Source organism: Schistosoma haematobium, chromosome 3 (genome assembly GCF_000699445.3).
Source record: "Schistosoma haematobium chromosome 3, whole genome shotgun sequence".
Lineage (NCBI taxonomy): Eukaryota > Metazoa > Platyhelminthes > Trematoda > Strigeidida > Schistosomatidae > Schistosoma > Schistosoma haematobium.
Genome location: NC_067198.1, coordinates 3,736,861 through 3,761,221, shown reverse-complemented (window position 1 = coordinate 3,761,221; position 24,361 = coordinate 3,736,861). Strand labels below are relative to the sequence as shown.

At 35.2% G+C, this 24,361-nt stretch overlaps 1 protein-coding gene across 1 annotated transcript; it reads left to right on the top strand.

Annotated features, from left to right (window-relative positions):
* Positions 1 to 1,506: 1,506 nt before the first annotated feature.
* On the top strand, positions 1,507 to 23,300 carry MS3_00010560 (uncharacterized protein; the record flags this gene model as incomplete). The annotated part of the gene is made up of 10 exons (XM_012938913.3): positions 1,507 to 1,703; positions 16,409 to 16,440; positions 16,735 to 16,827; positions 17,882 to 17,932; positions 18,848 to 18,912; positions 19,767 to 19,857; positions 21,106 to 21,162; positions 22,027 to 22,186; positions 22,971 to 23,046; positions 23,145 to 23,300. 10 exons carry the CDS (start codon positions 1,507 to 1,509, stop codon positions 23,298 to 23,300), a joined length of 978 nt encoding a protein of 325 aa, XP_012794367.3.
* Between the last annotated feature and the right edge of the window lie 1,061 nt (positions 23,301 to 24,361).

Genomic DNA, 24,361 nt, shown 5'->3' with positions numbered 1-24,361 from the left:
TTGTGTACCTTGCATAGACAACTGTTTATGAATACTTGTACCTTCTTGATGATGGTTGTTGTAGTTCTCCAAGTTTTAGCTCCGTACAGTAGAACTCCCTTGGCATTCGTTTTGAAGATTCTGACTTTGATATTGGTTGAAAGTTGTTTTGAGTTCCATATGTTCTTCAACTGTAGGAATGAGGCCTTTGCTTTGCCGATCCTCGCTTTTACATCTGCGTCCGATCCTCCTTGTTCATCGATGATGCTTCCCAGGTATGTAAAGGATTCTACATCTTCCAAAGTTTCACCGTCAAGAGTGATTGAATTGCTGTTCTCTGCTTTGAATTTGAGGACCTTGGTTTTCCCCTTGTGTATGCTGAAGCCTGTTGATGCAGAGACTGATGCTACACTGGCTGTCTTTATCTGCATTTGTTCGTGCGTATGCGATAGGAGGGTCAGGTCATCAGCGAAGTCCAAATCGTCTAATTGATTCTGAGCTGTCCATTGTATTCCATGTTTTCCCTCAGATGTCGAGGTCTTCATAATCCAGTCGACCAACAAAAAAAAGAGGAAAGGAGAAAGTAGAAAGCCTTGTCTGACTCCGGTCCTTACTTGGAATGCATCTGTCAGCTGTCCTCCATGCACGACCTTGCACTGTAATCCGTCGTATGAGTTTCGGATAATACTGAAAATCTTCTCGAGAACTCTGTAGTCTCGAAGAAGTTTCTATAACGTCCTCCTATCTAAACTGTCTCTTTTTGAATACATAAATCCGTTTTAATCTTTTTTATCGCGATCGCTTCAGTAAAACTGAGAGCGGTCGTACTTTTTTGTCTGCTGACGATTTTAAAAGCGTTTGGAGTGTCAATGTTATGCCTGGTGTCAAGTAAATGTCGAGCTATTGCACTGTTGGGAGCTCCAGTCCCTCGCGGCCTCAAGTTTTTTGGAACATGCTCAGAAATATGAACATGTAATCTTCTCTTATTGTCTTTCCAATCGAAACACCGTCATTACAAAGCATGCATCGTAAAATCAATTTAATAGCTACGTACAGCACTCACTTACCATTTTGTTATGAATGGTGAGATAGTGAATAAAATTGAAACATAAGTCACGCATTTTGTTTTATATGGACCAGTCAGCATCATATACATACAACCTGATGCTGACGTTCACAAAGGGTTAATTCAAATGCTCAGAATTGATGGTGCGTGCTCGGTAGTAAAACAGCTCATGAGATGATAGAAGTTAGTTTAGCGATTTAGTTATTCATTTTCACAGTGAAAACTTGTGAATAAATTAGATTGAGTAAGTTGAATAATGATTTGACCAATCTATTCGGTGATTCGAATTGTTATTAGCATTATTCTATTGTGTTTAAGAGACAATCTGTCTCATAACCTTTGAATAATTTTGTGTTGACAACACTACAATATTCATTTATCCTACATGTTGATCTGGTTTGCTTCTTCGTCTTCCAGCATTCTCGTTGGTTCAACGTAACAGTGCAGTTAAAATACAAAGCATGTCAACTTTGAGTCAACAACGTAAACTGGTTGAACAACCACGTGAAGAGGGAAACATGGATTGTCGTCCCGTTTGTGAATGTGAACAAGAAATGACTGTGTGTATGCAACAGAATGGAGAAGAAGATTGTCTAGTTTCAGGATTTGCGTGTAACACAGCTAATCGATTGCAAGAAAAAGGTGGATGCGTGATGATGTAGGCAATTTCATGAAGGGATGATCGAACAAACAACTTTGACTCAATGTTCAGTCATCCTTATGCTCTGTTCTTCTCTGCTTATGTAACGAACATTTGTTTGTTCGAAAGGAAGGAAGGAAGTGGGCAAACTAGTTTAATGCACAATTAAATGTATTTGATTTTTAAACTTTGGTGTTTTAATTGTATTGCTCCACTGGACTTTTGTGTAAACGGGGAAGCGCTCACACGTGAACGTGTTCAATTATTCTTTTACATGAATGAAGAGGGCACTATCATTTCGTCTATCTATTTCGTAATATCTTACTATTTCTGTTGTTGCTATCTTTGGATGCCGACACTTGAATCCAAATGAAGAGCAAATAACGATGAAGTTTAGATAACATACAAACAAGGAGATTTCACTGGTGATTTCTGGCTCGGTTTGAACCGACTATTTGAATGATTCACAGTTGAGTTTGTTGACGACTGTTGAATTGTTATCGACATAATACCATTGTCGTATTCTTCCAATGATGCTTAAGAATGAATATTTGTCACTGGTGCTGTTGATGATGGTTATTTTAAGGATGATGTCTGCCCGTGAAATCCTCACCCATTTTAAAACAATGGATGTGATGTGGTCAGCATTGGAATCCACGAGTCGTGTCCGTCCTGTATGAAACTTGTCAGTTGCATACTTCTAACTACTGGTCACAGTTTTTGCCCGGACAGGTGCACCTATTGATATGATTCAAATTAACAGGCAGTAACTTTGGAGACTGATATCACGTCATGGTTCAATCAAGTCCCGTTTGCTTTCGACTGATTTGCACGCCAGTCGTGCTCATGTCATGGAATTTTGGTAAATTTTGTGCTTTTAACGCACACCGTAGTAGTGCTAGTAGGTGAAACAGCACCAATTAATCAATGAATTTGCAGTATTCACCTAGTGGCTTACACTCACTTCAGCACTCCTCACCGTGTTAAGTGAAATGGAAAGAAAAATTTTCATCATTGTGAATGCTGAGATTCAAACAACCGAACAGCACACCAGTTAAACAAGTAAAATATCACCGCTTTACGGATCGTTCTAATCATCTGAAGAATATCAAGGACGTTTAAATCAATTGTAAATTCAACTTGTAAACAATAGTATCATTTACATTCTATGAAGCAGAATGAAAAACGCCAACATCATTCAAAGTATGCTTCAATCAGTTTTGACTTGTGTCAAAAAATCTTGTTCAGTGATGATTCCAATGGTGATTTCAGAGTCAGCATTCATTAATTTATCAAAGGATGATAATCAGGTTTTCAATCACTGGGCTAAGTCAACTCTATTAGCATCACGTGTTCACATGATGATATGACCTGTTTCACTTCCACATTATTTACATGGACTTCAATGCCTTCTGTAACACTTCCACAAGATTTAATTTAAAGTTCATCGTTACTGTACTTCAAACTTCATGCACCCAACCTTCTATGATATGTTCTTTTGGTAGGCCGAAATAGTAGGATGTGTGATAATCTCACTTAGTGACATCACATTGACAGACTGCGGGTTCATTTTGACAGATGAGGTTTTTTATCGCACGGTAACCTTTATTTGTGTGAATACTGACTTACCAATATAGAGGAAGCTTTATTGTTTATACGCTTGCGTTTTTTGTGAATCCAGTTCATCGCGTGAGATCAGTAAGCAAGTGAATATAACAGAGTGATATCATGAGGCTGTGCACTGTCCATTACTTATCACTCCCAGTTATTCGTTTAAGTGAAGTAAGTGAGTTAAGTTCTGCTCCAGTGGTTCGCTTCGACCAACCTAAGTAAAAGCGACAGATCAGCTTGAAGACTGGATTTGAAAGATATACTGAAGTCAAGCAATATGGCACTAGTCAAGACATCGTTAATACAAGTAAATTGTCAGAGAGTGAAACAAGCGGTCGGATTGATCGATTTGGTGTAATGAATCTACGGATATTAACGACAGCTCTAGAAGTCCAGATCCATGTGACGATACTGGTCAATTAAGTGGAGTGATGACAAACGGCTTTCATATACACTGGCCCACAAAATCCCTCCATACAACACAAGCTACCTTGATGCCTATGGTCATAATTCATTCTATAACATATTCTACAATACAGAAACGAGCAGGTCTTACAACAGTACGCCTAATCGACCTGCCTTCATTGATACAACAAGGAACGAATTCGAACCTTCAAAGAGACATAATTTACGTTTAACCTTTCTAACCAATCCATTATTCGTATGAACAGTTACCGTACTAACCTTTCGTCGTTATATATTTCGGCCACATTCCACGCGTCGAGATGTCCGAAGCCACGATTACTACATCTCCTTTCTGAAAATTGCGGTGTTCAGCTAAATATTTCCAACGATTTTTAGGGACGGTAAATATTCTATTAACCACCGTTTCCAAAACACATTACCAAGATGATTAATCTGTTTCGTGCTATTGTGCTTGACATGGGACTAGCGACTACACTGATTTATCTTCGGCTCACTCTGAGGCCAGACATTCAGCACATACCACATTGAGTTTATTTCCTCAGCTTCGATCATAAAACACTGTGTTCAACTTGACCACTTACACACATACCTCAGCAATATTAAACGGACCACAAATATGCGTTCTTTACCGTATCACACTCAAAGAATTAGATAGGCAGAGCGCTTTATTGACATATTTAAAAGGAAATTACTGGAAGTGATAGACGAAGTGACATGTCAGGTAATTACAAGATTCTTAACAGTTTATAGAACTACACTCAACCCTGTTGTCCCAGATTGAAAGTTCCCTGCTGAAGCTATGTTCGGAAGATGTATTCGAACAGTATTTGAAGTTATATTGCCACTAAAACCTTAAGATGGACGCAGTAAAATCAGACCACCAGAAATTCTGATGTGTGTGATAAAGTGATCATCAAGTCATACCTTAAAATATTGATGGGAACCTGGAGTCATTGAAAAGAGAATAGAAGACATTTTGTACAAAGTGTGTGGGACGTTTGGAAGGTAGATTAGATGAACTTACGGACAAAAAATGTATTTTAAGTTCATTTTGTTTTCAGAAAAGCAGCGATCTTTCGCAAAATGAAAGTTTCATTCACCGATATTCTGTGTGCGTAGTTGATTGTCAGTCATATTAACACAGTTTTATTAAAGAGCGACCTTGTTTATTCTAACTGAGATCGATGTAAGTCTGACAACACGATGGATACTACCATATAGTTTTATTGATCAGATAGAACAAGGTGATAGACAATCAGAAATTATATTGATTGATATTTGTACAAACAACTGAGGTTAACAGACATGTTTGCAAATCACGCTATCAAATAATTTAGACTATAATAATTGCCTTTAAAGAAATAAGCCAATTACTAAGAATTCTGAGATGGAACATTCTTTAAATAACATGTGTATGATCATTTTACTTAATGTAAGTTCGACAAGTCGTGTTTGAACAAGATTTTCTGATTGAGGATCCATGATAACAATGATTAGTTGGCTATTAATTAGGAAGTTGAATTTTGAAAAACTATGTTTTTCTGTGAAACATCGATCAATTCACACGTTTTAACGATATTGTTCCATAGCTCACGGTGGATAGCTGTTTTATAACCGATATGGTTGGACTACAGTAGTCACGAATCCTCACTGGAACTTCACCAATCTCATCTTGCAACTGAGATATTTTGTAGGACATTTAGACAAAAATTAAAACCGACAATTTTCTGAAAACATTTGGTGAACGGATAACGCATGAGAATTGACAGTTTCTGTGTAGCTGAATGAATTATCTCACTAAACTGGTTTACTCAACATACACTGCGTATCTGGTTGATTACTTTTGAATTTTTCAATGTTCAGTTGCATAGGTAGATTACTAACTGAAAGTGTAATAAACGTGAATGAATAGAACTCATTTTACAGACACTGACGTACTCACTAAGGCAAACAATAAATTGAGATCACTTATATTAACGATTTCGGAACACGTCGTGAAAGTTTATAGTAGCGATCGCACACCTAATAAACTATTTGGCCAGCTAAACTCAATTACTTCGAGGACCTGAATCAGATACATTTCTGAAATGCCCTAATTGTAAAGAAATTCGTTTATGAGACGAAATATATGCATTCGATCTTGTTGATAACAGCATTCCTGAGAATACAGAACTTGTGATCAAAGCGATAAGAACTAACAGAGTAAGGTGTATAACACTAAAAACAATAATGATAAGTTAGATCAAAGCTAGTAAGGAATATGATTGTCCAAAAAAATCGGTTCAATTTATATATCGCGAACAACAACAGCAAACGTAATAGCACAGAAAATATTAGAAAATTATTTGCCATTTACTGTGTAAATTGTGTTGAATCAAGTTCAAACGCTAATCGTTCTCACTAAATAACACTGGAAATAATTTGAGGTTCCGATCTTAGAAACAATGGACATATTCAATAATGAGATCAGTACTGGGAGCATGAAATTCCGATTAAAATATAACCAGGACGTATAAACACACCCTCCACTAAGTCTACTGAATTAAATTTCAATTATGCAATGCATAATGTTGCATGACGAAGACAAACCAACATTCAATGACTAATACATGACATGATTTGAACAAAGAATAAATCTGAACCGTCTAGTCAATTCACTGTTTCGTATGATCTACAGTCTTCTGTAATATGATAGCCGAAACTCGATATTAGTTCGATGACAATGCGTCTTGTGTGTTAACCAATTTCTTCAAGTGCTCTCCTACTTAAATACTGAACGACATGGAGACTGTCATCAAGACGATTCATCACAGTCACACAGACCAATATACTTGTGATGTGTGAAGATTCTACACGAAAACAACCACTCAAGGCATTAGATGACGAGTTTTTACAACGTTTATTCTTAGCTGAAGCAAGAATTTCTACGAATTACCGGGAAGAACAGTAGCTTTCAATTCACTTCGCTCTTAGTAAAGTTTCAGCGGAGGCCCGTAGTTTGATTTTGTCCTCATTTAGATCGGCGATATTCGTTGAAGGGCTCACCATTTTAGTAACCCGTTGATCTGACTCCATTTAGAGCGTACGAATGTTTACTATCGCCTATTCTCGTATGTCATCGTCGACTTAAATCGCGTTATCCAATAACGGAATTAAATAAGTCGAATTACGAGAATTGTTTTGAGAATACATATATTTCGTACATGAAGCGAATGAAACATAGCAAAGCAAAATGACACGTATGCGAGATGGCTGGGAAGCCAACTCCATTTCAAGCCGGGCATTACTCAATATTTATAGGCAGACAAAATAAACTACAGACATGTTATGAGTCCTGGGACATGAAGTGTACACACATATACGCTCATGTGAAAACAGTCAAGGCTAATAAGCGAATAAATGACAAGGTCAAAATATGACTCAGGTAGAATGAATAGGATGGAATGTCCGGAAACTAGAATAAGATATATTATGGGCTAAAACTAATGACTAACACTACAAAGTAGCAATATTTCGCAAAATGAAAGTTTCATTCATTCATATTTTTTGTGCGTAGGTGGTGGCCTGGCAGTTTAGCACATCATAAGAATGCGACATTGTTTATTCTAACTGAGATCCACATATGGCTCACTACACAATAGATAATACTATATAATTATAATTTTGTTAGAATACGTTGACAGACAACGAGAAATTATATTGATTGATATTTCTACCAACAACTGAGGCCAACGGACTGATATTTGCAGATCACGCTTTCCGATAATTTACACTACTTTTATCACTATTAATTCAAAATAATATTTCTTATATGAAAACGCATATTAGAATAAAAGAACCCAAATTACTTAGAAAAAATCTTATAGTTATAATGACTATATATAATACCAAAACACACAAACCTGACTGAATCGTCAAATTAAAGTCCTCAATCCAAACAATTTTAAGAGGAAGAAAGAATCACGTGTTAGGTTCAGGATGAATAATCACTGTTCATTCAGGATATAATGTCTCTGTCGGACAACGTTATTTTCCAAATCACTTTTAGCTGCCGAACACATTATGGTGTTGAGTAGATTAGAGATGTAAAACTTGAGCGTTCACTTTACTAAAGAGGAGAAAACGAAGTTCAAACAAATGAAACAACGAATAGTCAATGATAATCATTATGGAGCTGAAATGACGCATCAATATCTCTCCGACTGTCATCAATTAGCATTAAAACGGATGAATACGTGGCACTGAAGACGCTTTTTCTCTGAACGATATGAATTAGTGAAGTAGTTAAATCGTTTTAAATTAACAGCAACATCCAGTGTGAATTTCATCAAGAAGCATTTAAGAAACATTTCAAAGAATGTCGTTAATATTTTGGTATACAGTGATGTACATCATCAAATATTCACTGACATTATATTGCTCTCTATCTGTATACGACTGTGAGCATGTCAATGCAAAATAGTTCTGTATACTGTCGAAGTGATCTAATTTAGCTTCTTACAGTCTACATTATTCAGTCGTTTCTCTTGTAAAATCAGTCGATATAAATGTCACTAAATTGTTGTGCATAATGATACGAAATAAAATTGAGGTAGTTTATGTGAACACACTGTCCAAATGTTACTGAATAATGATTATTCAACGTCAATTCCAGAAAACAACGAATTTCCATTTTGTACTTCACCTGCATATACAGCTCACATTGTAACAAACTCTATTGAATTTATCAACTACCGAATGAAACTAGAACACGCCAAGTTCTAACGATTTGATTAATGCGAAAATGACTTTGAAAATTCCCATTCACTGAAGTTCACTTAACCAGATATATCGAGCAAAATAACTATAAATTATGAATATCTATATCTCAAAAGTGTGTATGGCTATTTGGAGACGTTCCTCGCTCATGCTTACCATTTGACTGATAGAGACAGGAATATATGAATGACATTAAGTAGATAATATATCCACACATTTATCCACTCACTCACAGTATGACAGTCACACTTGCAGTCCTCTATTATATCACCACACAATGTAAGAGTGTGTCTTGTATGAAACAAAACTAAAGTAGTGGTACTTGGAAATGACATTTCCTCTTTAAAGTACTCAATCGTCACGCTTCACTGACATAATCATGTGTTGTAGAAAGTTGAAGCTGCGTTTAGAGACACGCATCGAGTGTAAGTGGTCAAGTTGAACACAGTGTTTTATGATTGAAACTGAGGAAATAAACTCAATGTGGTATGTGCTGAATGTCTGGCCGCAGAGTGAGCCGAAGATAAATCAATGTAGTCGCCAGTTCTTTGTCGGGCTCACATAGCCTCTTTTTACTTCTGAGCAAACCAATCTGTCCATTATTCTCAAGCTATATTTTGACGTCCCTAATAAATTCACCTATCAACTTTGACTGCTATAAGGTAAGCTTATGTTTGGTCATTTCTCATCTTACTCATCACATGTCTGTATCGTATTTTCGTTTGGCCATAAATATTTATTAACTCTCGATTAAAACGTGTCGACTCATTCGCCTTCTTCACCGCGCGACATTTCGCTCCTCTCTCAACTCGTTTTCTTCGCTTTGATTCTCCAATCGTTTTACTGGATCATTGATCGCATCAAATATACGTATTCGAAAGCAATTCTCGTATTTGAATGATTTGATTCCGTTGTTTACCAACGCGAGTTAAGTAGATAATTATACACGAAGTTAGTCAGGATGTACATTTTGAAAACAATCATTCACATGATCTAATCGGAGTAAGAAAATGGGCCACTGAAACAATCAACTGACATCTGAATGAATATTTGAGTTCGAATAGAGCAACAAGAACAAACGTAGAATAGTAGTACAAATACAGATCCAACAATGAAATTGGTATTGATAATAATAATATTAATAACGGAAGAATTTTCAAGCATTTTTAAAAGGTTAAATATTCACATGTTGAGTAGTAGGAAAATTTTAGCTTTTGTTATCTTACGAAAATGAATATCAATACCAAACGATAGAAAGACCAAAGAAGTTTAATTTCTTCAACAATTTGGTCTACTTTAGTCGACTGTTCTCATAAACTTTAATCAATACTCGGTGAAAAAATGGACTTGGTCAACAGTAAGATGTATCTATCCACAATGTCGGGTAACGATGAGTTTACTTATCATAGGCTCATATTTAGTGTCAGCTAAGGAAGAATTATGAGACAAACATCTTTGAATAGGTTGATCACGGCAAGGCGATATCGACAACTAAATCTTTGTGGACGGATGGTTTGGGTTGAGCGATATTTTGCCAGTTGTTTACTGTTCTTCTTGAAAACGTTTGAGATATCAACAAAATACTCGCTATCATGAAGATGAGGACTGTTCTGATGTCATAATATCAATTTGCAGGCAGCTGACGAGGAACCGTGAAATATAAAGAATTCATGTAATTATGCTACATCAATTGTTTTTGCTTCAGAGGAATTTGCAAATCAGAAGAGTTGTATTGAACCTGTAAATTTTGTCAAGTGGAAATTGTTATAACTAGTGAGTTTGTGCCCCTATCAATATATATGTGGTAATGATACCAGCAATTAGAGAACAGTGAATTATCGATGGGATCAATGACTCATAAAACCTGTACAAGTAGTCTGGAGTCTTATCGGTCCTGCTTCCCATTTGGCCCTGCCTGTTAAGTTCAGAACGCTAATCACAGCCTGTGCGATATGAATCATTTATTTCAAACAATCAGCCCAGAAACTTGAAGGAATATTAGGAGACTCATAGTTCATCCAACAACACAACTAGTACACAGTGCATCGAGTGAGAAGTTAAATATTGCTGAAGAAGTACCCTGCACTGTTTCGAAAGGTACTTTGATAGCGAATGCAACAGTATACCTTACAAATAATCTAGCACCCGACTTATTGGGGTTAAATCATATGGAGACACTTAAACTAGCAGACCACTCTGTTAACAACATCTGCAGACGAATCTGAACTGAGAACCACGTAGAATGGAACTGGAAACATGCTGTGCTACAAAGACATCACAACGTGCCCAAAGAAATATTGAGAGCATGTACGGAGGCCAGAGCATTGTTAACCCTCAAACCGGGAGCCACTCACGTTTTTATACCCAGAAGACCTGTAAGTTATGCTACCCCTTCAATAGTTAAACAGGAATTAGAAGGGGTTCAGAAAATAGGTGTTATTAAAGCTGTAAACTTCTCATATTAGGCTGCGCCAACAGTGGTTGTCAAGAAATAAAATGGAAGCGTTCACCTACCTGTAGATTTCTCTATCGGATTACGTGAACATTCAGAGTTTCGTCAGTATCCTTTGCAACTACCAGAAGATTTTTTCGCTACGCTAAAGGGTGAAAGGTATTTTGAGAAACTAGATATATCAGGCACATGTTTGCAAATCCCTGAATATGATGAAAGTAAAATTTACTAACGATCAACATGCACAAGGGTTATTTTCGGTATAACCGACTACATTTTGGAGTGAAGACGGCGCCCTCTATTTCCTAGCGAATAATGGTTATCATGCTACAAAGTACTCCAGAAACAGAAGCTTAATAAGAGCCCAACCTTCCTTCTTATTCTTCTAGTCTTTCAACTTCCCCTTTCACCTTGTTCTTCGCTTTCGTCAGTTTATCTAAAAAAGTGAGCGGTACAAAACAATACACAAAATTTGATGTGGATTTTGCCATCAAGATGATTGACCACAGTCTCACAGACAATAAACATGGGACGTACAAACGCGTCAAATCTAAAAGCACTGAGATTATTAATGTGAGTTCCATAGGCTGAGGACGTGAAAACTAGATGATTCTGTAAGAAAATGACTACTTAACTCATTCGGAATTAGATGGCAAGTAGTTACAATGTTTATTTTTAGATGAAGCGAGACCTATGAATTACCGGGTGAAATATTTATTTTCACTTCATTTTGGCTTTACAAAAGTAGAACGTTTTTGTAGAATGAATGTCACGTTCTTAAGTATTCTGTGTGAGTGATTTTCAGGTGATTTCCAGGCAAATAAACACATAATTATTAGACAACGACATTGTTTATTCTGAGATTTATATAAAGCTTACTACACAATTGATAAAACCATATAGCCTTATTAAAGAAAAGGAATATGATGAAAGGCGACAAGAAAATGCATAATCATTGATTTTTATACAAACAACTGAGGTCAACAGAAATATGTTTGCTAATCAAGCATTTATATAATATACTCACGTATTATAAAAATAATAGCGCCTATTTGAAAACATTTACAGGTTGTAACACAAATGATATTGCTTGACGTTATCCAATATTTAGTCAGATACATCAGAGAAAATTCGAAAGTTTTCAGATATCATTCCTGAATGCATACAAATTGAATATAAAGAACAGAGACCACCGAATCATTAGGCAGGTTCGAGAATATCGATCAATTCATTGTGAAATGAACTGCTGGGTTCGTCATCCGTTGATGATGAGACCGATTCTTTCAAAGTCAGTTCTAGTTATTACAGTTCTGAATGCAGAGATCACTCTTCAATTCGATAGTTGATATTGCCACTACTGTAAACATATTTATTTTCCAAAGTATGATGAATCAGTTGATATAGTGAAACGAATTCAAAAATTCATCTTGGTAGGCAGATGTTATAAATACTTTCGTGGGGTAGCTGTTAAACAAATTCAATTTCACGTGATAGAAAGCGACCAACATTTCGCAGTTCGTAAATAGATTATATGATTTTATTGTGATTAGGTTTATCATTCAATGCACTTGACAACTGAGAGATGGACTATGTCAATCAAGCAAGTGTAGAAATGTAGTTGATAGAGCGTCATCAGTTGAAGTACTTATTCTTAAAAAAGTATAGTGATGGTATTGTTTGAACGTGAATAATGAACTGCTGTAGAGGAAAAGCATAATTTTGTCATCTGAATATAGGCTGTCCATATAGTGCACTGTCGAATTTTTGATAGTAACTCGGTGATGAGTATGTCGAACAGTTTAGAATGTGTAGTTATCTGGATGTGAAAAAGTAGTATCTCACCCACCAGCAATGGTTCGTTAGATGACTTACTTCATACGTGTAGAAATGGATCCGTTTTTATTGTATCCAGGTAATGAAGAAACACTGTGTAGAATAATTCTAATACTTTTTTCGGATTCCAAGAGAAATGGAGCAAAGTAATGTTTTTAATATTCTGATGTACAATAATCTACGTCTACAGTCTTCCGTTAGCTTCGTATTTTCTTTGATCTGTACTCGGTTATCAACATGTCAACACAGAAAATTTTTATTTTCTATCAGGTCGACCTAACATAGCTTTCTTACAGTCGACATTAATTAAGTGTTTCGTTGGAATGCGAATGAAGAGTTGAAGACACGTTTTGTAATTTCTCTTTTCAATCGTGATTATATAATGAAACTTTAACATCATTTCCATGTTAACACTTCATGTAGCAAAATTGCAGAATCACACCTGATTATGAATGACAGTGCAAACAAATCCAATGCTGCTCAATATTAGTGATGAGGTTTTTTGAATGCTATCCTATCACAATGAACTGGATCAACATTAGTGTCTGTCTCATCAATTTAATATTCGTTGCGTTGATTTGCAAAATTATGATGCATAGCTACTGAATCAGTGTGAAGATGTGTGTAAATCTTCTTAGAAGTTGTCATTCACGTAGTGTGGGCAAAGAATTCGTTATACGAAGAATGTTCAGTTCAACTGATTTTAGGTAAAAAAATAACTCATTGTGTTGTCTGTTAGTGAAATCAATTAGCATCAATGGAAACTAAACCTTTTGAAATACAAAACTGTTCAATGAAGCGGTGATTTTCCAAACGTTCTATTCTCTCAGTAATCAAGCCCTCAATTTTAAATCAACGTCAAATCAACTCGTTGTTTTTTAACACCAAACCTATATTTAAATCTAATAACTATTGATTTTATAAACCCATTCTACTATCACAATTGTCATCAAAACAGTCTAAATATTTGTAAATAATTACCTACGCAAGATACTGGCTGCTCTATGGTTGAATATCATCAGTAACAGCCTACTGTGGGAGACAATAAACCAGCTTTCAGATGAACAGAGAATTGAGAAAAGACACTGCAAGTGAATAGAATATATATCGTGGAGATCATCAAACTACATCATGAAGCAAACGCTAACTTGAAGTCCTGAAGAGAAACAAGAGAGCGAATGGTCAAAGAATACAGTGCGTCGTGAATTAGAGGGAACTGCAAACAACTGGAAAAGATTGTCCAGAAGTTGGGTAGATTATGCTTGTGAGCGACCTATGTTTCTTCACAAGGTGTAACGGGCGTATGGAAGTAAGTAAGTGAGTAGAACATGCGAACGTGCTGGACAATTTTTTTGGTCTTGATCTGTTTGTTCATCTGGTCATTTAATGTGTTTCACGATAAAATTAAAATTAAGTAAAGCTAGATTTCAATTTACATAGTTGATCTCAGTAGAATTTATCAGTTGGTAATATGACGAATATCATATGTCATATCAAATCCCATTCATTCATACCTATTACTACCTACATTTCCATTAGTTGTAAAAACTGTTTACCATTGGAACGTAGAGTTATTCTGAGTTCAACATTAAAATATTCACATTTTGATAATAAGTACAAAGAATTTATTGGCCTCTGTTGAGGATGTACTGGAGAAGAATGAAATCACTTAACAAAAGAATAATCTCCATCTGGATAAATAAAAGAACATTGAAGTACGCCACATGTAACCAAAAAGTTGTTCCAATGACTTTTGTGAAACTGCATGCCATTATATAGACAGTAATGAGTCGGAGATTTTTACGACTTTACATTTAAAATGTGACAATCGTTTACGCTGTCGTTATGAAATTATATTGGAAAATTGAGATAGCTGTTCATTATTACGATTAATGACTTTATTCAATATTATGTGTTTGGTATAATGTGGAATTCTCTGCAAAAGCTATTTAAATAAGTTTCTTTTACAAGAAACGAAAGAGGAGTGAACGAAACTGGTAATCTCATACATACGTTGAGTAGATAAACTACCTGGAATTGAATTAGATGTCATTTTGAGAAGATTAGGAATCTGTACAATTAGAAACATGTATGAGATTACAAGTTACTGACTGATGGTTATTATCTAATAATATAACACCTGTTAGGCTTTCGTAACACCTTGGATGTCTATCCACAACCCCAATAGCACATAGCCTCTTTATGTAGTAAGTTGTATTGCGTACTTAAATAGCATTCTCTACTGTTAATGTGTAAAACGTAGAAATAGCTACAAGGAAACACTACCAAATACTCTATAATCTTACTCATACTCATGAGTGACTCACATTTATCACAAGAACACGACTGGTTTAATAAAAACAATTGTTATTATAACCAACTGTACCAGTGCTTGTTTTAACGTGCTTTTGTTTGACTGTGCTAATGACAGCTATATTTTGCTTCCATTCTTATACACACACTTTGATTGTAACTTCGCGCGAATTCGGTTACGTTCTGTAACCAAGCTTGTATCCTGGCACGATCTCGGTATCCTTTCGATGCCACGAGATCGCCAGCAAATATATCTCGATTTGGTCCGTTAACTGCCTTCTGATATTTGGCTTCCTCGGGATCTTATGGATCTATTTGGCTACGTTCAACCTACGCCTTCTGATTTACTTGGCACGTGTTCCTTTGTAGCGGTGTTCGTAGTTAACCTCAACTCGACGCCACGCTACAAGCACAATAACTGATCAACACTATTATATACACAGAACCGTTCACTTTTCATAACTAGATATTGTTCAATGGCATAGAATGGACCGTATTTAGTTGAAAACAATTTTGATATTGATGAATTCGGGAAATTACGCAACAGATATCTATTTGCCTACACACTGTGATACTCGAGGAAACAACATTTGATTATTGCCGACAACTTTTTAGCGTGGAACAATAATCATCTTTTGTATTGAAAATTGCCAATGTCAGCCCACGTTCTCAATAACTAGAAGAGTATTGAATAACGATGAGTTCATCTACCGCCATGGTTGGTTAACCGTGAACACATGGGTTTTTCAAATGTGGCCTTCTTAATGGTCACTTTGAACCATCGAATCAGAAAGAGACAGCCAAACACCTAAAATGTCAATATAAACTTGACATGATCTATTAAAATTTAACTCACTGCTTTAAACGAGAAAATGAGGTGAGTGTTAGCTGAACACACAAAGTAAATGAGTGCATTATACGAATTGAGACTTGATTCAATGATATAACATTGTATTCTTCATCTGGACCATTTCAGATACAATTTCTCTTCTGTCACTTTGACATCATTTTGTTTGGTTGTCGTCCTGCATTACGAATTCTTCAACTGTCAAGAACCTGGATTAAAGGACTATGAAAAAGTAATCTTTGGAAACAATTCATATCGGTATGCAAGTAAACGATCAGATATTAATGCATATATTCAGTCTCATCATTATAATTACTCAATGAGAGTTAGTCTTACTCAGTCTCATCCACTTGTCAATGGCAGTTTTAAAAGTTCCAGTGCTCGCGAAGTGAGTTCACTATATTTTGTAATAGAGGTTCTTGTTCATGTATTTGTATCTTTTAAGGATGTAACACCAAAATTCTCGTTTAAATATTACGAAAGTGACATCGATCATTTTAAAATTTACCCTTTTGGTAAGTCAATAATTTTTTTTGACTCAAAATAGTTTCTGAGTTTTCTTAATCTCATTTCATTTCATGAATCCAATTGATTCGATGTCTTCAGTGAATCAGTTCTATGCTCCATGTCACATGCAAAACTTCTTCTGATATCTTTTCTTGCTCAAATTGTCAATAGTGTGACGCCTTACAACAAACGAAATACAGTCTATACACGTCGTCTGAACCTCAAAGATTTTTTTCAAAATCTTTTATTCATTCACTGGAAGACTATCAATCACGTTCCATGTTTTCATTTAATAAATACAGGTTCAATAGGTATACATAGAGTAGACTTTGTCGGACAAATTGAAATTCATATACCAGGTAGTGATGGTTCTAATTCAGTGATCTTGGATGAAAGTGAGTTATTATATTATTCAGTTATGGTTTGTTTTGTTTCTTTTTCTGACATATAGTCTGCGTAAATTATTCCGTATTCAGATTTATTGTTACACGAGAGCTGACCAGCATACAGTTTTTGTTTTGTTCTTTTATTTTCGCTCGAGAATATGTGTTCACAACACGTAATGATTACTGTCAAGTAAAAATATCAAACAAAACAAAGATTAATCTCAAAATAAACATAGATTGATTTAGTAGAAATAATAAACCGTGTGATGTAGTGGTTAGAGTAAATCTTACCTACTTTACAGTCTATCAAAACTATAAAGTAGAAGATATCTGACCGACACGATACATCTTTGTAGACTAAATGAATCACATTGATCACATGTGTAACAATAGGCGATTTTGTAAGAGAAGTCAGTTTGGATTAATGAATCCCATGAACTGTCGAATTATATATCATGCCCTCCAATACTTTTCTAGCACTTACGTGATTCATAAAAGTTTTATGTCTCTTAGCCTCTGTCTGTTGATCATTGAATTTTCAACTTTATGTTTGTGATCACATTCGTATGATTACAGAATTTGAACATAGGTGCTTTCTGAAACAACTTACTAATGAACAACCTTGAACATTCCGCTAATACAAGATGATTTACTCGTACAAGAACACCTATAAAATTAGTGTTACATATGTTTGTTTCAGTCAGTTATCGGAATTGACGAATTACAAAATCTTAGAAAGTGATTTTTTATGGGTATTGTCGGATAGATGTTATAAGGCCCTTGCACAGTCAAAAGCTTCTTGAACACGTCTTACAGGAATGAAATATTCTTCTCAGGTGATTGGATTGAAATCTTCAGAATATCGTTGAAATGATTATATTTCTTGAGACCTCCTCATCAGAGATGATTGAGCGTTTAACTACAACGGTTCATTTGAATCTCGAAATGAAGATGATAACTTGTATGTAAAGGCAGTCCGTGTTAAAAATAGCACATTTATTGAAAAAGATAAACGTTCATTATGCAGACATTTAAACATCCACCTTGATTTTGACCATTTCAGAGGAATTATTGGCTGTCAGATGGTTCCATAACATAATAGATAATGGTACACGTAAGTCAATATTTGACCATAGTTTGATCACATGTGAAGTCTAAACACTTTTATCTTCATTCATTGTGATGATTAGCAGTTTGTGCAATTCGAGTTTTCTCAGAAACCGACAAAGTTATAATTTGCCACTTTTTGAGAAAAGAGGGTAGAATTTTATGTGAAATCCAATCACCGTTTGAATACATTGATTAGGACTTGAAGAACAGTTGACTGGAACTGAAAGAAACTAGAATTGAAGAGTAATCAATTGAACATCATTGGTGAATCAAGTCACGATCTTAATCCACTTGTGAAATAACGAATGTCGAGATTCATATTCGTTTACAGGCTTCAATGAAGCACAACAGAACACATTTACTTACACATCTATCCATCGCATATTCGTTCCTAAATATTATATATCCAAGTATAAAGCTATCTGTTTCCTATTTACAGTAAATAAACACTATGGTCAGAATCAGCTGGTACATTGAAATAACCATACGTTCAGCAGGCAAGCAAATTCACTAGTTCCATTTCTGAATAAACACTCCACAGCTCACGTCATATTGACTTGGGGTTGATTGTTTCAATGGTCTTTAAAAAATATTGCGTACATGTGAATTCCTCCACGACTATCAGATTTTAATGAGAAGCTTGACGATTTACAGTTTCAATAATAACACAATGGTAATACAACTTAAAAAATCAAGCATTTGACATTTGTTTTAAACGATGCATGCTTATTTTATTCACATGACTTTTGATTGAATGTATTAATTACGAATTCAACTGAGGAAAGCGTTTGACTAACACGGTAAATATTCACTCAAATCTGATCACTTTGTGAGTAGGTATATACAGTGTTCAATTTATTAATAACTTGCACAATGTTTATCTCTCGAATTCTAAGCATCATCAGCCTTCTGTTTGCAGATGTTACAAACAAGATACGTTGTCTGATATATCCGAGTGGGAAGATATCTGTCTATTATGAGGACGTAAGTTGCACAATTAAATGAATAAATAATTTTGTAATTTCAATGGTTAAGATCATGGGTCAGTTGAAGCTAGACCACCAAGGAAGACCTGGAAGCACTGGACAGCCGTTTCGTCTTATTGTGGGACTTCGCATCAGTGCTCATCCACGGCTTCCCCCCTTCGGGTTTCGAACTCAGGACCTACTGGTTTCGCGCGCGAGCACTTAACCACTAGGCTACTGAGTCGACATCCGACGGTGTTAATGTCTAGCTTCAACTGACTCATGATCTTAACCATTAAAATTACTATAGTACCCAAAAAACACATCTGAAATAATTTTGTTTCAATTAATTTAGATTATTCTACCATTTCATGGTAATTCATAGTACCGAATGCATCAAGTTACATCAAATGCGATAGAAAGTGATTAACATTTTGTAATGGGCAGACAGACTGTTTGACAATATTACTAATCCTTGAATGACCCACTTTATTGAAGCAATCGTTGAAAACAGTGAATACTTAGAAGTGAAGTGCTATCAGAAGAAACAATGATGTCTTTGTGCCAAACAGTCACAAACAGTATATCCCAGATATTCATCTCACAGTGTGTTGCCTCAATCCATGATACATAGACGGTTTAACAAACATGACTGAAGTAGACAACTGGAGTAGTTCAGAATATCTATGTAGACCACATGGTACATACCTTTAAGGAAGTTGAGAATATCAGTATACCTAATGTGAGTGTGATTAGATGTCTTTGAATAAGACAATACGAATGATGACACGTTAGTTAAATGATTAATTGATTTTGATATAGAAGGTTGTGTGTCGACAGATCTCTACTTGGTCTTCAAATGCGTTCTTTCAGGTCCCTACGAAAATTAGTGAGGGTAGGCTGCTATCAATAATCAAAGGAAATTTTCGGTGCCAAACAAATAAGAAACATTTAAAAGAATATCGTTAGCATTTTAATGCACGGTCACTTACATTATCAATCATGTTGAGGCTCACTTAACAAGAAATCTTAAGTAAATTACTAAGGTATATGAATATTTATATAGCAAAAGTGTGGATGACTATTTGGAGACGTTCCTCGCTCATGCTTACCATTTGACTGATAGAGACAGGAATATATGAATGACATTAAGTAGATAATATATCCACACATTTATCCACTCACTCACAGTATGACAGTCACACTTGCAGTCCTCGGTCATATCAACACCCAATGTAAAAGGAAGTGTGTCTTGTATGAAACAAAACTAAAGTAGTGATACTTGGAACTGACATTTCCTTTATAAAATGCTCAGTCGTGATGCTTCACTGAGAAATTTGAAGCTGAGTTTAGAGATAAGCACTGAGTGTAAGCTGTTAGGTCGGACACAGTGTTTCATGATTGAATAAAAGGAAATGCACTGAATGATGTATATGCTGATCAGCTGAAATGTATTAGTGAATTTTTAAACAGTGAAGATAATTTCAATTTTTGTATTGTATGTTTGAACCCTCCCATTGGATTTTCGGACTGCGATTGATCATTCTGATATTGATATCTGTGCATCCTGTGACGAATGTCTCGATGTTGTTTTGGATTGCAAGCACTGTAGGCAAAGATGGTTGATGACTAGAAGTTGAACCAATTGCAGTTTTAAACACTAATTGGAAGATTCAAGAAACAATACAGAAGTGAATTATTTTTCACCTGTTTCACAAGTTAGTGAGTATCTGGACTGAGCAGCTAAGTGGATAACGGGACGGTGATTGATGTCAGTGATTCCGGGTTACAGTCTCTCAGTGAACATCAACTCTGACTTGTAGGTATATCCAGCTGACAAGTCATAAATAAAGCATTAAGCGCGTCTGAAACTGCACTGCCATTCATCATTGTCCTTTGGTTTGTGAATTGTATGCTACCTATTTGTAATTTGAAATATGAAAAATTGTTTGACGGGTTAAATATATTTTTTGAAAATCCTAGACTGATTTAGTTTTTAATTTAATGGTTGAACGTTGATCACCTACGAAACACAGAGCGATGTAAAGCATAATTTGTCAGGATGTTCGATAGTCAACACTGTATTCATTACAGTGGAAAGTTTCAGTTTCTTATTTCGACCGCTACTGATATACTTAGAACAGAAATCAGCATTTTAAGTGTATTTTTCTTTTCAATTTGTCACACAAGATAAGACGAGAAACTACGATAGAATTTCCTGTGAAATGGATAAAAAGTGGCACGTTAGTGGAGTATGAACCCATTGGCAGTATGTTCAACCTTATTTAATCAGCAATAACTATTTTTACACTTGCATTCATCACTTTCGTTCATTCAGCTATTATATGAAATCGAGGCATCCGTCTCAAGCGACTTTTAATTTATCATCAATAAATACACGTCTATTTTTGTTTAATATTAAAAATGATTAAGGACCCATTTGAAACTAAAAATGAAGTTTTCACTTTGGTAGAATTTACTCAAACACATAGTCACTAAACGTTAGATGAGATTACGTTAGTTTGGAAAAATATTAAGTGACAGTTAGTTGATTATACTAAGACGAGGAGGCGTCTGTTTTTTCTTTCGATTCATGTGATGTTGAATTTTCCTGAAGCATTGCAATTGCTGAAACATTCCGTGTAATTGTGAGTTACTTGAGAAAGATTCCCTGATTTCCGGAATATTTTCTGTGTCAAAGACATACGATAAATTGAGGGTTTAGACAAGTCATGTCTTCGAATTGCAATTTATCATGGTCAATATCAGAATTAATTGTACAGTATGAAAATCCAATGCAGTACGCCTTGTTGTGCCCAGTGACAGCATCGTGTGTACGTTTCTGAATGTAAACAGTTACTGAAATACACTAAATTTGCACTTCAAAATTCATCGTTCACACTCGACATTCAAAGTAGTTTCGTTTAATTCAAACATGCTGTCGTGAAATGTGAGTGAAATTGAAAGTGGACTGAATATTGCATTATCCATCGTGATGACAATTTCCCAGTGAATGAAATAGTCACTTATTCCCGAACTCAACATCATGTCATTGAGTTGCAGTTACATGTTTTTTAATTTTTATTTCTCTTGGTTGATTAATTTAAATGAAATCACCATGCTTTTTTCACAGAACTTTGTGCAAAACACAACTCAACTAGAGCATGTCAAAACGCATCAACATCAAATATGTCATGTATCTGGTGTGAAAGAGCTAAAACATGCATCGAAAGTAATGATCGGAGTACACATCAACTTAAAGTAAATGATTGCCGAATTGAGGTAAGTACTTGGTAAGTTTCACAGGTCGTTTTAAATATCACCACATTCCACAATCCGAATAAACAGATTTGTTCGGAAGAAAATTTTAGTGCTACGAATAGGAACTAACTTGTATTCTTACCTCGGTCACTAAATTAAAGCTTTGTATAAGTTGACGATATGTAATCAGATATGAGCGCAAAGCTTTCTTACCATGGAAACAGTGAACAATGGATCGAAGCGTTGCTTAGCACCAATGATAAAAAACTTAATAATAACTTTTCAGCAAACTGAATGTGGGGTTATTTCAGAAAAAATAAATATCAAACCGTATATCTATGTGGATCGTTTTAAGAAACCGTTGAAACCACATTGAGTTAAATAGTGCAGCCTGTTGAAAGTTGTGTACTATGTTTTAATAACTAGTGAGTTTGTAGACTTCCATTGCTGAAGTCCAGAACAAGGATTTCTGATTTTCCGCAGAGAAATATGTAACCTGAATAGATTGCATCAATAAAACCGTCAATTATAAACTTATTGATTCACATTCGGATTGTAGTTGGATGTGACATTCGGAACACAAATTTCACCACACAACTGGGTCGTCAATTATTTGTAGGATAGTATGTACTTATCACATCGATTGTAAAATCGGTAGTAGATGTTTTAAATGATTGTACAAATGCAAATTGTGTAACTATTCATTGGATTCTTTACTATCATCGTTACTAACAGTAGTGTACAATGAATAATGGATCAATTGAATAATTTCCGATGTTCAGTGATGAATGCTACTGTTTCGTTTATTCCGAATAGCACGGATGGTGATTATTTGTGTACACCAACACCAATCAAACACATTGAAACAACTTCGGGGATCACCGAAGTTCAGGTCAGAGATAGCCTCAAGGAAACTACCGAAGAAACTGATCAATACTCGATAAATATTTGATATTTAGTAATAAGTGCTACTGTTTCCTTTTACTTCAGAATATGACTAATCAAATAAACAAAGAGAATAACCAGGACAAATCATTTCAGTATTTATATATTGTGATACCATTGATCATCGCCTGTTTTGTCGTTTACATCGGTTATGCTATTTGGAAATGGTTGTATAAGAAGAAGAAAAGTAGTTGTTCATGATTCTCAGAAACGTCTTGTATCTTGTTCTTGCCATTCTGACCAAGTTGTTTCTATTCCTTATTTCATTAGAAAACTTTGGATTTAATTATTCATTCCAGTAATTCGGACAATTTCTTTATGGATTCATGTACCATTCTTAACCAATTGACGTTATAACTGATGTAATATTGTTGTTTAAATACTAAGCACTGCTTTTCACATTCGCGTAATTGTTTTCACTCAATAATTCCTGATTTGTTTTACAAGTGTTTTACAACATTTTACTTGTAACTTGGTAATATTGTGTACGTGATTTTGTGATAAATGAAATCACTTGTGAGTTCGTTGCGAATGCCTATTTCGTTGAAGTCTTACAACGTAATAACATCACTTGGAATCACCGACAGTCGTTGAGTTGAGGTGATCTGTCAGAACACTCCACCACCACATAATTAAGCAATTCCATCATTCATTTCCTGATTATTTACTCCTCATTAAATGCTGAGTGACAAACTTTGTATTATATAAACTGATTATGATTCCTTTTATGATTTTATTGTTTACATGAGCATTATGAGGTCAGTTGTTTCATTCAAAGCTTAGTCTTTAGAAAGGACAAAAGTTGAGTTGGCTTTATCACCTTCACTCAACAATCCAATGATTTGATTAAAGATTTGGTAGCTGCGTGAAAGAAGAATAGTTCAGCGATATTTTAGATGTATGGCACTTGGTATCAAGTGTGAAGGAAACTGTATTCTGAAACGTAAATATCTCGTCTGTTTAGCCAATCATGATAAAATATCCACCGGTTCTGACGGCCTTTTAGCCTAAACAACAGTTCTTTATTTCTAATTTGTTATATAAATTATTCATAATTATAATTGGTTCTATTCAATTTGATATTTTGGTACAAGATAGAATTCTCAGCACAGGGCATTTCAACAAGTTTCTTACACAAAATACTGGAACAAAAACAAAAAGAGGAAAAAAGGTCGAAAAATCACAGAAAAACTGTAGAAATTTTCAAATTAGAGACATAATAAGAATACAGGTTATGGACTAGGTTAACTCTAACAACCTGT